Source organism: Malus domestica, chromosome 03 (assembly GCF_042453785.1).
Source record: "Malus domestica chromosome 03, GDT2T_hap1".
Classification (NCBI taxonomy): domain Eukaryota; kingdom Viridiplantae; phylum Streptophyta; class Magnoliopsida; order Rosales; family Rosaceae; genus Malus; species Malus domestica.
The window spans coordinates 1,472,629-1,485,603 of record NC_091663.1 but is presented as its reverse complement, the minus strand read 5'-3'; the positions used below and the strand labels follow the sequence as shown (position 1 = coordinate 1,485,603).

The window sequence follows — 12,975 nt, the reverse complement described above, 5'->3', positions numbered from 1 at the left end:
CAGCCCGAACAGTTTCATATGTTGTTCTGCTTTTTAGCATCCAATTTCTATTCATGAATTATTACATGATCATTGCAGAAAGCATTTTAGGGACTATATATACCGAGCTTTGTTATGAAGAATTCGGTGATCGGGTGAATCATTGGATCACGTTCGATGAGCCATTAGCTTCTATTGTGGCTGGTTATGGAACTGAAGATTTGGCACGTGGACGATGTTCCGATTCGCTCAAAAGCAGCTGCACAGGTGGAGATTGAGGACTTGAGCCATATTTGGTCACACAACCAGCTTCTTGCTCATGCTGTTGCTGTTAAGTTATATTTCCAAAAATATCAGGTGATATCTAAGAGCTATAAATCACTTTCGATCTTATGATGACATAAAATATTAATTGTTTAACAAAATGCTGTGACATATGCAGGCATTTCACAAGGGATTGATAGGGGTGATATTGGTGTCACTTAGAGTCCTGGATTCTTTTTTTCTATATTTTTTTTTTTTTGGAAATTTACGACGGTACAAGAGTAACTTTATTTTTCTAATAACGGCTTGTGACGTCCAAGCGTGCTTGTTCCCGGCCTAATGGTTTCGAGCGCAACTTGCATTCAAAGACTCAATAGTTCATGGAATTCTGCAATTCATACTAAGTATCGCATTTTGTTACATTCTTCGTTGATACGAGAGCTAGAGTCGTTTTGACAGTCCTGAATTCTTATAAAATAATGGGCCACAAAACTATTAAAGTCACCTAACAATTGCATGTTATATAAATCAAACTCTTGCAACCTGTTCATATTTACGATAATCGAACTCACTTGTAACCGCCGTGAAAGTAAGTGGATTTCACGTGTATTCCAAGTTCGAGCTGATGTGCAAGTTCGTAATTTTTTATCCCAATTTTTTTGTTATCAAATGAGATGACATTCTTGAGGATCCCATTGGGCCCATACATGAGTAAACGAAACCATGCATATATGCACATCAGTTGGCATCTAAAATATCTTAACAAACAGATGATTTGAAGAAAATTAAAAGTGCAGCCTGTAAAACATAAATGAAATGAAGAATAACCGTAGAGATAAAGGGGGCTTTTGTATATTGCAGATATTCGATTGGTTGCAATTGAGCTTGATTAGCTCTCAAGCTATCACATCAACCTCCTAGCAAACTCAGTTGTACCCGGCTCTCTAAATAATTTTTCTGACTGGAACCTTATTCACACATCTTTTTTTACATCCCACATATTATTTGTTAAGTTTTATCCTGACAACTGAAAATTAAGCAGTGTATATAAAAAATAAAAAGGAGTGTATGAACAACACTTTTACTCCCTATGTTATATTGCTTAAACTTAGTGACCATTTGTGTTGCTACGCGTAATGGAATCCCCATTGGGCCAATGGTGAGTATCACATTGATAAAGTCTTATAATTTCCTTTTGGACATACCTTCAAATAATCATTTGATTAATAATCCGATCCAAGGGATGATAGCTAGAGGATTTAGAAATTTAATCCTATATCGTTAATGATCTTGCAGGCTGCTTCACCTTATATTTATCCGAAGGGCATTAGAGATATTTTGCTCTATAGGAAGACAAAATATCATATAACCTTCATAAAGTTATAAAATTTGGTTGATTCCAATTACATAACTTGAGAGATTTTATCGTATTTATTGAAGTCCTAAAATACCATAGATCACTATCACTGCAAACTTGCAAAGATGGTAATAAGTCCACTGAAATAATTGAACTTTGATTCTTGTTGAAAGGGCTCACTATATCTACTTATATATGATAAGAATAATGCTAGGGAAATAAAATTGTAGATTAAATTTGTAAATTAAATGACATGAAAAGTGATGATTAAATTATTAATTAAATATTGATTAACGTGTTTATTTCTTATTAATGATACATTATTTAGTTTACCTAATATTCCTCAAATGACAAATATCAATAAAATATCACATATATACAATGCTGAAAAGTCGCTATCTTGTCATGGTTTCAACGATATTCACTCTTCCTCTAGCTCTATCTCTAAGCAAGATCATCATCATCAGATTATCCCCAATCTTGAAAGATGACAAACTACATATAATTCATTACTTCCTATATGACCCACAGTTATTTATAGGTAACAATTGGAGATAAACTTTTTGCATGTGATGTTGGCATTCATCAGAAAGTATGAGAATAATACAAAAATGAAATATTGAAGAACGAGAAAAAATCCATGCTGTATTGTTCACCACCAGTACAAGTCCAACTAATATTAGTAATCTCCCACACATATCCAATGTTAGAGAATGGAGGTTTTTCACTAGTGTGTAAAATATCTTTCTAGTGTTGAAAGTACTCGTTAGAGAATAAAAGTTTTGTATTAGTACTTAAAAGATCTCGAGCCTATTGTCTCAATTGATTTTGAATTTAAATGCTTATATATCTAATATGGTATAAAAGCAAAGCTTTCCGCACGTTGAACTTAGTATTTATTCAATATGTGTCGGGTTTATACATAACTTAACACAAAATATTTATGTGAGAGTCACCAAATAATATTGAGATCCAACCACATAATGCAGTGGAGGTTATACAGAATTAGCATTCCACCATATACATGTGTGGACCAAGATTTTCCAAGACTGGTAAGCTTCCGAATTCAAACTATAGGATGAAGTTCACTAATCTCTTTTGTGTCACCCTAAAAATCACATCTCCTTATGTAACCGAATGAGTACAACACAATACCAATAAATAGAACATTTGTAGCCACAGAATTAGGACCAACTTGGAAAAGCATATGATCCTTTTGTTGTGACAAAAGACATCTTGATAAGCTCGTAGTTTTGTCGAAAGATGCTTGCATGGGTTCATCATGTTCACATGTATTTGGACCACATTAGCATACGTTCATTGTATTTGCTAGTTGCACCGTGTACACTTAAGCAACCACGGACTATTATTGACTGATGTATACGTTTATATATATTAGAGTAAACTGTCGATTTGCTCCCTGAACTATCACCAAACTTTCAATTTGCCCCCTGAACTTTTTAATTGAAAAATTAAGGACTTAAACTAATTTTTTTGGCCAATTTGCCCCCTGCTGTTAATTTTTCATTCATTCCATCCAAATTTCTGTTAAATGGAAGCATATGCACAACATGTGTGGGTAGTTCGGTCACTTCATTCTTTAAAATAATTGAAAACCTTAGATTTCTAAAATATAAACATATGCAAATATGTGTGATTCTATAGCTTTTCTGTCTGAAGGTCTAGTGAAATAACGCTTTTGTCCACAAATGAGAGTTACGTGGTTTGCACATGATAAGAGTTAACATTAATTTGGATGAAATTTATGAAAAACTAACGGTAGGGGGAAATTGGCCAAAAAAATTAGTTTAAGTCCTTAATTTTCTAATTAAAAAGTTCAGGGGGCAAATTGAAAGTTAGGTGATAGTTCAGGGGGCAAATCGGCAGTTTACTCTATATATTATGACATGCTAACTCGACAGCTTTCACGCTCAAGATGTATTGCCTACTCTATGTGCATGTACTTGCACTAGTGCCCAAATTATTGGTTAGCTAGAGAAATAGTAGTTGATACCAATTTACAATACCCAATATCTGTATTGTGCCTAATATTTTGTGGATATATATTATTAATGTTGACATTGTACTAGCAATTGTAGATTGGGAAGTATCAAACTTTTATTGGCTCAATAATAGCAACGGAATATTATTCATAAACTTTATTTTCAGCTTTCACATGTGAGTGTGAAGATATAGAAGAGTCTCACATTGGTGAAAAGAGAAACATTGCAATGGCTTATAAGAGATTGGGTTACTTCTCATATTGCCAATTGGTTTTATGGTGGAAACCTTAACTTTCTTTATAGTATTAGAGCCAAGTTGGCCCATGTGTTTGGTTTGAAAATTCACCACATGTGAGGTTGGGCTACTCTCCATATTGCCAAAAGTCCGTGCAAGGTTTCTCCTTTCACTAATGTGAGACTCTTTTATCTTCACATTCTCACATCATAAACTTTATTGTTCCCTTCCGTTGAGAGACGCCTTATGATACTCATTCTATAACTTTTTTCAATGATCCAAACCCTCTAAATTTTTGTATATTATTCATAGACGTCCTTGAAAAAAAAATTAAACAAATCCAAAACCATTAAGACATTCAATTGTAGTGAAGAAAATAGACGAATATGGTTTTTCAAAGAAACACTAATATGACTACCATTTAATCCAACAGTCTCATGGTTTCAAATTTGGGAGATTCTTGGTATTTGTTAAGGAAGACCTAAAAGATGACTGTTGGATCGTTGAAATACGATGTGGAGTAGGCCCTATAAAGTAAACATATATCAAAGTATACAAGCACTTTTTATTCCTTAAACTATTGCTACTAAAACAAATCAGTTCCAGCTTTCTACATTGCATAATTGTGGAGAAAGCTTGATAATATCATTGTCAGAAGTCATATGAGTTCAACTATATATGCAAACGAAAGACAAAAAGAAAGATAAAGAGTAAGGACCAAAAACACACAAGAAAGTTCCTAGTTCAAATAGAGATGCTATATGGAACTCCCTTTCCGGTAACCCCAGGTTGAGAAAAGGGTTTCAAAAGCTCGTAAGGCAGAACCCCAGCTCCATGTCGGTTCTTCAACTCACTATTGGCATTTCGATCATCGATAGATCCTTCCAGCGCCAACAACCTCCCTTTAAACCGTTCAAATGCCGCCTTTATAACGGGCTCTTCAGCCCACGCCTGCTCCATCTTCTCTCCAATGTACTCTTCATCCGGTGAGTGATTCGACAAAATGTCCAAAACAGCCATGATTCTTGTTGCTTGGATTTGTGAAGGAAAGCATTGCAAAAGTGCACTTTCAGGCTTTTTTATGAAATTTTTCCAATCCTCTTCTGAGGGGTCCTCAGTGGGCACATTGGTCCTTGCAACTGTTGGCCTGTTAGGAAAATAACCTCCATAGGCATACTGGCCAAAGTTGACAGCTGCATGGTGACCAGATGCGACCCAAACCATTGTTGTGATGATGCCCATTAGGTCTTCCGGAGTGTTGAGTTCTGGCCACCATGGCTCATCTTTTTTGTCTGCATGGCCAACTGTTTTGATTTCTGTCCACCATGCTTGGAGCTCTTCATCAGTCTGGACAAGGATGGAGTCGGGGTAGTAGTGGTTTACGTAGTCAGTGACCCATTGTTTAATTGCATCCCATAAGAGGAGACCATCATTGGCAAAAGGGTAGTCTTCAATTGTTAGCCTTAGGCCATGTGGAGCAGTTGGGTCCTCAACAGCCATGCCCCTAGAATTACAATATAAACATGCATCGTCACCAACATGTTAGTTAAATAGTACCGCTTTAGAAGAAAACTAGAATATTTGAAAAGTGAAATGTTGTTTTCATATTTCTAAGGCTCAGCGGTCACAAGAAAAGTTGACAATATATAATCACTGATATTAGTTCTCAAGTGGAAAAAAGAGCCTATCAGATTCTAGTAACCGCAAAAGCACTTACGTATTTTTTCCACTCACCACTAATTAATAAAAAATTTTCGTACCGTCGAGATAATAAAAATAAAAACTTTTCACCCACTGCATCTTGTATAATATTCAAGCATTAAGCCATCTCGATGTCATTAACTAAGGCACATGCAAGTTTGACATATTTAGTTGTCAAACTGTCAATCTGAAATATATTTTCTAACAAGAATTCCACATGATCAATGTCAATTGATAGCATGTTAATTAAGATAATATGTCAGACAAGAGACAATTCCATCACATTGTGTAGAGCTATACACAGCCAGCTAAGAGAGTAAATGAAGTTACCTTCTAATAAGGTCTGCTGGGAGTGCCTCTTGGTCAAACCGCCATTCCTTCCCATAGGCAATAGAGCAAAGCTCAAGGGAGTACTTTCCGGGAGAAAATGAGGTTTCGATGATGCCGTCAGCATTGATGAGTGAATCACGAGCAAGAGAATTAATCTCCATAGTGTATCTGAAATGGGGATGTAACAATCTATAGATTGGGTGCATGACACTCAGTTGTCGATTTGTGGCGATTATGTAGGGTTCTGTGGCACAGTGTGTTCGAAGCCTGCAATAATCGATTCCCTGAGAAAATTGGACGAATGGAACTATTTCGACTGCATTATTGTACCACAATTGTGTATGATCACGTTATTTACTAGTGTAAGAAAGTGATTGATGTAATATCAATTCTATTTATTTATTACCAATGACTAACAAGCTGATGATAACCAGAATCGTGGGCAAGGACATGAGCTTTAGCAAGCCTCCAGAGCCAGACATCCGTGGAGTTCCACGCCGGTTGGAAAACTTGCTTCCATTGTGGCTTTCCGTCCATTGGTGGCCTTGTCAGCTCAATGACCAGTGGCCTGAGTGTGCCTTCTGGGGTAAGAAAAAACAAAGTCCTCGATCCATATAGTGTGGTACCTTCGAGCTTTCTTACTTTGCTCACGTAGGGTAAAAACAAATCATGATAATCTAAAATAAACAACTTCTTTTCTCTGATGGCCTGCATGCATATAACGAATACGGATGAATAATATAACAAATCAGACTATCGAACGAGAAAATATATATATCTACCTCAGTAATGGTTGCGAAACCTCCAATTTCTCTCTCAATTATTTCATTGGTGATAGCTGATTCAGGCGGGCCATATATCGCTGGGTCCAGTTCACTCTTCAATGGCCATTCCTACAATTACATTTTATTTATTTTCATTTGTTTCAGAATTTTAATTTTGTCAAAAATGTGACGAGCATAAAAAATTAAGTTAAGACTCAGTAAAGTCACTGTACAGAGGTAAGTAACTCATACCGTCACCAACTTGATGCTGTATGGGTTGAGACCTGCAAGAGTCTGCCTACCAAACTCCTCGTCCCTAAACCAAAAGAATTTGTCCCCTAATGCTCCAACGAAAAATAGTTCAATTAACTAGAGATAAGGAGAGAAAGTAAATGAAGTAATGCATACCGCACTCAAAAGTAAATAGAGAATATTTAATATTTTTATTTTCTTTTTTCCTAAAACAGTCTTATGACTATATGAAAAAAGAACAATAAGATTATAACAAACGTGGTTATTGCTAGGATAACTAAGACAACATACGTGATAAAAGTGAAAAAATGTCACTCTCTGTATTGGTCACAGTTTTGATGTCAATTTTATCCTTTTGTCACGCTTTTTATATCTATTATCTATCAGTATCCAAGCTTGCTCAGTGAATTACTTATTTTCTTCAAGTTTCACTTAATTAACAGTTGTAAGATTCATTATCTGATAACAAATATGTTAGAATGTATGTCAAAAGAAACAATTTTTCTTAGGAATCTAATACAAATATATTAGTGTGTGAGGCTGAATTTACTTACTATTCATCGTTTCTGGGGGTACAAAACGTAAAACGTCATCTCCAGTAGCCATAACGTTGACTAGCCTGGGAAGCAGGGCTTTGAGAACCCCTTGTTCCTTGAAGGGAGGCAAGTGAATCCCCTCGTGAAAAAGTGAGTCTATGGCCGTGAAGTACTTGAAGCCAAGATTAGTGTCGGCAATCGCCATCTCCAGCGATGGTACCAATGCGTGCATCACAGAGTACAACGTCTTTGCTGAAAATGTTAGCTGCTTTACCTCTGAGAAGGCTTCATCTCTAGGAACGTACCAATGTTTTCTGCTCCTTTTCTCCGACAACGGATCTGTATGTATAACCATTGATTAATAATAACTTTAAGATAACCATTTAAAAACAATTTTCTATTGTCATAAGCTAGCTAGAATATTTTTGATGAAATTGAGGTTTCACCATAAAACTAATCGGCAATATGAGGAGTAGCCCAAGATCATAAAAGCCCTTAACTAGATTTGTCCCTCACCGATGTGGGGCAAACTCTCCACACACCATCAACCCTCAACAACTTTCACTATGATCAATTATTATTTGAGTTTGTGTCATTGGTCTAAATTCATAATTTGATAACATAACATGTCAGACTGTTTAGCATTAAAATATGTAGTATTCGACGTGCATGTATTTGGTACCTATGTCACATGGTGGTCGTCCAGTTCTGCAACGTCTGGGATGCGGGAATTCTTTGCCACCAAGTACTGGTCTTTGGAGTCTTAAATTCTTATCAGGATCACCAAGATCGTTGTAAACATCATAGTCATATATCCTCTCAAAGCTCTTCCGCTCTCCTTGGCCATTCCCTCGCAAAGTCAAGAGCTCCTCTTCTCTTAGCCTCACTAACCCGCTTGGTGTTTGAGATGGCAAGTATGACTGTTCCACACATGCACAAAATAATGCACCATTCGAAACGAAGATCAAGATCAAATGGTTAAAAAATTGCAGTTTCGTTTTAAGTAAGAGTAATAACTTAAAATAATAATAATTGGTAATCCTCATTTAACTCTATTCCACCATTCTTCACCAAGCAAAATTTTACTCCATCTTGAATATGATGTCAACATACTAACATACTGAACAACTAAATAAGTTGTTAGAAGCTTTTTTATTAGAAACACGACAAAAAATTTACTAAAAATCGATTTGTTTTTTGTTTTTTTTTACAAAACACTTTTTGTGCTATTATAATCAAACCTATTTTGTCATATGTAAGTTTTGATGACTGATATATCCATAGTGGCATGCCATGTCAGCATGTCATGTCATCACTTTAGCCATAGATATAATATATGTGATTGGGAAAAGGCTGACCTTGTTTGTGAAAAAGACCCTCTTTTCAGGATTGTCATACTTGGAGTGAATCCAAGAATTACAGCTATGATGAACAGAGCCACATGGGAGGCCATCGACGACAATTTCCTTGAGAAACATCTCCTTGTGGTGCTCATTCTCTACCAAAATAGCACCTATCTCCCCAAAATCTACTGGTACTTTGATATCTGTCTCGTATATTATCTCACCTTCCTGTCGGCGACTCCTGTGTGCATACCCCGCAACCTTCTCCTTCTCCTCTCCGGTTTCTTCATCACAAAGCGTAACAAAATATTAAATCTTCTTCGTTATTAAAAAAACAATTTTTGCTGGAATTTTAGATTGTTAATTGCACTTCGCATATACATTTTAACAGAACTTTGAAATTTTAGCTATGGTAGGAGAAATTCGTCGGACTATTCTGGGACCATGAACAAGTCTCCAAACTCCAAGTTTTCGCTTCCTTCATTTTGGTTTGTCGGGATCCATTTGTGAAGTAAAAAATAACGGTTGTCCTTTCTATAATGTTTAGTTAGCAACCCATACAATTCTTACCATAAGATTCTCATCGGTTTGATTGATGGTCCTATAAATGATAATATCTATGATGGTATATCCTTCACTCGCTATCTCCTTTTCTCTTCGGAAATATGGTACTAACACAACAGCCTCCACATATTTAACAGATTATTACTCATCAAGTATTGATCAGATAGAAGGAAGAAATTGATAATATATATATATATATATCAATTGTTATTAACACTTTAAAATTTCCTTAAGCACTCTTTACAAATGTATTTTTCCTTCTAAATATCGGTATATATTAAACAATATTGTTAGTGGGTTAATAGTTAGTTGACAAGGGAGGGGGAATCAGAAGGAACAAACCCTCACCAGAGTGCATAAACATAAGTGCTTTGTGCCATGAATAAGGATCCTCTCCGGATCCTCCAATCACATCTGTTTATCGTACATCATACAGTTAGTTTTCGTCAAATACTGTTTATATTCAATTTTAAATATAAAAAATTACAATGATTTATGACCGCACGATGTATGATGAACTGACGTGATTGGAGAATCTCCAGGATCCTCGCAAAGAGGATCCAAAGAGGATCCTCATTCTTGTGCCACTGCAGTAAAAAGCGATATGCATATACTTTATATATTTAAATGATAGAAAATGTTAGGCAAATCACATTTTTTATATATGGGAAATTTAATTTGAACTTATATAACTCCTTTCTACACCCAACTTATACTTTAAATATGAAATATCTTCACTATCCTATTGTATAATTACCATTAAGTACAAGATAAAATTAACAATAAAAATAAAATTTATCAATAAACCCACCCAATAATCAAACCCTACGTAATCTTTCTTTTACATTCTTTCCTGGCAAAAATCCTAAGACGCTCTTATAGACCTTTTTCATCGTCATCATCACTACCACCACCACCATCCACCAACCCCACCACCATCATCATCATCTGCACCACTACTCATCACCTGCAGAAAACTTGCTTTTACTTATGCTACTATTGCTGCCAAAACAACAAGCAGCAGCTGATCAAGATAACACCTAGTTCTAAATCAAGTGTTTTTCTTCAATTTTAACTATTCATTTTAATTAAGTAATTAAAGTTAATTTTAATTCTTTAATTAACAAGTTCAGATCTTACTCATGTTTAATTAGTAGTCTTGCTATGTAGATGCACTGCAAACATGTGAGAACATGATAATCATTGCACTTCGCTTCATTTTGTTTGTGAACTGTTGAGTGTTTATAATTAGTCCTGTGATCTTATTATTATTTTATTTTATATATTCTGAAAGAGTTTCCATTTCTCGGTTTCTAACTTTCGTGCATGCTTGCTAGCTGTTATTCCTAGTACTTCAAGTCGGCTTGCAAAATATGCATGCATTTGTTAAACTAACTAGGATTTGATAAATTTGGTTTGACTCTCATAGTCTCATGGCAACTGTGTTTAATTAGATTAATAGATTTAATTAACATGGATTTTCATGAGACCGATCCAGGTAGCTTCTAATGTGAAAACATGGGTTTATAAATGTGCATATTGAATTGAGTCTGTAAGAGTAGTATTGGTAGTAAATTGGGTTTAAAGAGAGATTAATAGTTTGATAAAAATAATATGGGTGTAAATAGTAAGCTGGATGTAGAGATAGGTTATATGGGTTCAAATAAAATTTCCCTTTCTATATTAGTATATCATCTAATATGACAAATGATATATACTATATGTCATGTTAATTAATGATTCTATCTTATCAGATATTGGTTGTATAATTCATTTGTCACATCATACAATCCACCAATATGATATAAATATGTGGTCTTCCAAGTATTACTGTTAAATAATTTTTGCTGTTAATTTTTTTTTATTAGGAATGCCATTGTTTTTAGGAGAACGAAACGTGACTTTTCATGCCATTGAATTAAAAATATATGGACAAAAACTTTCACATATATTTTCATTTTATTGACACAATACCTGACGGTAAACCTGTGTCATATAAGTCATTTTCCATTTTTAGGCCACAATTGTATGTAAACACTTTTATGGGCAGATGATGTGAGAAGCAAGCCATTTAAAGAAATAAGAATATATTATTTTTTGGATTTTCTAAGCCAATAAAAGAACCCTAAGCCACAAAGCTCCGCTACCACCCCACCACACCGGCGATCCCTCTCTTCTTCTCTCTCTACTGTTCTATCTCTCTCTTACCCGTCTTTTTGGGTTTGATTTTGCTTGCACAAATTTGAAGAAAAATAATAATAATAACTCATAAGCATAGAGAAAGATAAAGAGAACGAGAAACCTAAAATCACCATTGACATCAACTTCAAAGCGTATCTGGTGCGGGAGAATGAAAGAGAGGGAAAGGGCCGGCGGTGGAGTGGGGTGGCTAGCTAGCTGATGGGTAGGTTCATGCTGTGCCAAACGCTATATACATTATACATACTTACCTGGATGAAGCTCAGCGCTAACAAGCTCCAATAAGAGCGATTGACCGAGCAAATCTGTTATATCATCAAGTCCTCGGTTTAGACCAAGGTTTGAGAGAAAGCCTCCGACTGTAAGCGTCACGGTTAGGGTGGCCTTAACACTAATGAACTTCTTGGTGACGACTTCAGTAGTCACAATGGTGGTGGTGGTGGTGGTGGTAGGAGGAGGAGTGGGAGTAATAGGGTTTGGAATCGCAGTAGTAGTAATTCTAGTAGTAGTAGTAGTAGTTTTAGTCGTGGTAGTGGGAGTATTACTGTTATCACTACTACTACTACTACTTGTGGCTTTTATGCTTCTGTATTTTTCGGGTAGGAAGGAGGGCCTTGACCAGACAGGAAAAGAACTTCCGGCACTGCCATGGATAAATGGCTTGTGAAGGAAGAGAGTTTGGGCAGATTTTGATTGGTGAACTTGGGGATTCAACATCTCTTTATTTGCGCACAGGGAGAGGGAGTGGAGGGGGAGAGGATAACGAAGATAAGAGTGTGTCTCATATGTTTGTTTGGAGAGTTAGCTACGTGATCATTATATAGAGAGCAAGAGAGAAGCATGTGTTATTAATAATTGTGAATGGCATATATAGATTCCTCCCTATTGGGAATTTTGGACCACGTGAAAAAATAGAAAACATAATTGTTTGAAATATAAAATGAAGATTAATGTTTGTATTTGTATTGTTTTTATTTTTTTTATTTTGAAGGGATATAGGATTTCATTACCTCAAAAGGTCAACATAGTGCATACATGTAAAAAGAGGTGACTAAAAAAATAACTTTATATGGGGTAAATCACATGGAAACCCAGTAAATGCTAGGGAGATTAACTTTTTAAACCAAATTTTATAAATCATGCTAGCTCATTGTGAGGCTTAGCCCATTCCTCCACTCCCTTAGTTAGATAATATCGTTTGTTCAAAAAAAAAAAATTATAAATCATATAACTTGGTTGTCGATAATTGGATTGTTACTTAATTGTTGATTAACGTGCTCATTTCGTATTGATAATACATCATATGATTTGCAAATTTGGTCTACCTAGCCTTAGTGGAAGAAAAATTAAAAGCTACACAAGCCTTTTATTACATTCTTTCACATATATTGTCATCAAATAAACAATCCGTAAGCCATGGAGGACCCGAGTTCTCCCAATAGGAGAAG

The 12,975-nt window shown here is 35.5% G+C and overlaps 1 protein-coding gene across 2 annotated transcripts; it reads right to left on the bottom strand.

Annotated features, from left to right (window-relative positions):
- Positions 1-4,381: 4,381 nt before the first annotated feature.
- LOC103447063 (linoleate 13S-lipoxygenase 2-1, chloroplastic-like) lies at positions 4,382-12,244 on the bottom strand. 2 transcript variants are annotated; one of them, XM_008386234.4, is made up of 9 exons: positions 9,677-9,910; positions 8,780-9,048; positions 8,104-8,341; positions 7,440-7,760; positions 6,886-6,971; positions 6,652-6,762; positions 6,276-6,577; positions 5,870-6,136; positions 4,382-5,342 (listed from the first exon to the last, which is right to left on the bottom strand). In XM_008386234.4, exons 1-9 carry the CDS (start codon positions 9,690-9,692, stop codon positions 4,583-4,585), a joined length of 2,370 nt encoding a protein of 789 aa, XP_008384456.3. In that variant the 5' UTR covers positions 9,693-9,910; the 3' UTR covers positions 4,382-4,582. The 2 variants fall into 2 exon arrangements, with proteins under 2 accessions (XP_008384456.3, NP_001280776.1); NM_001293847.1 differs by lacking the exon at positions 9,677-9,910 and adding an exon at positions 11,779-12,244 and having other exon boundaries at positions 4,583-5,342.
- Between the last annotated feature and the right edge of the window lie 731 nt (positions 12,245-12,975).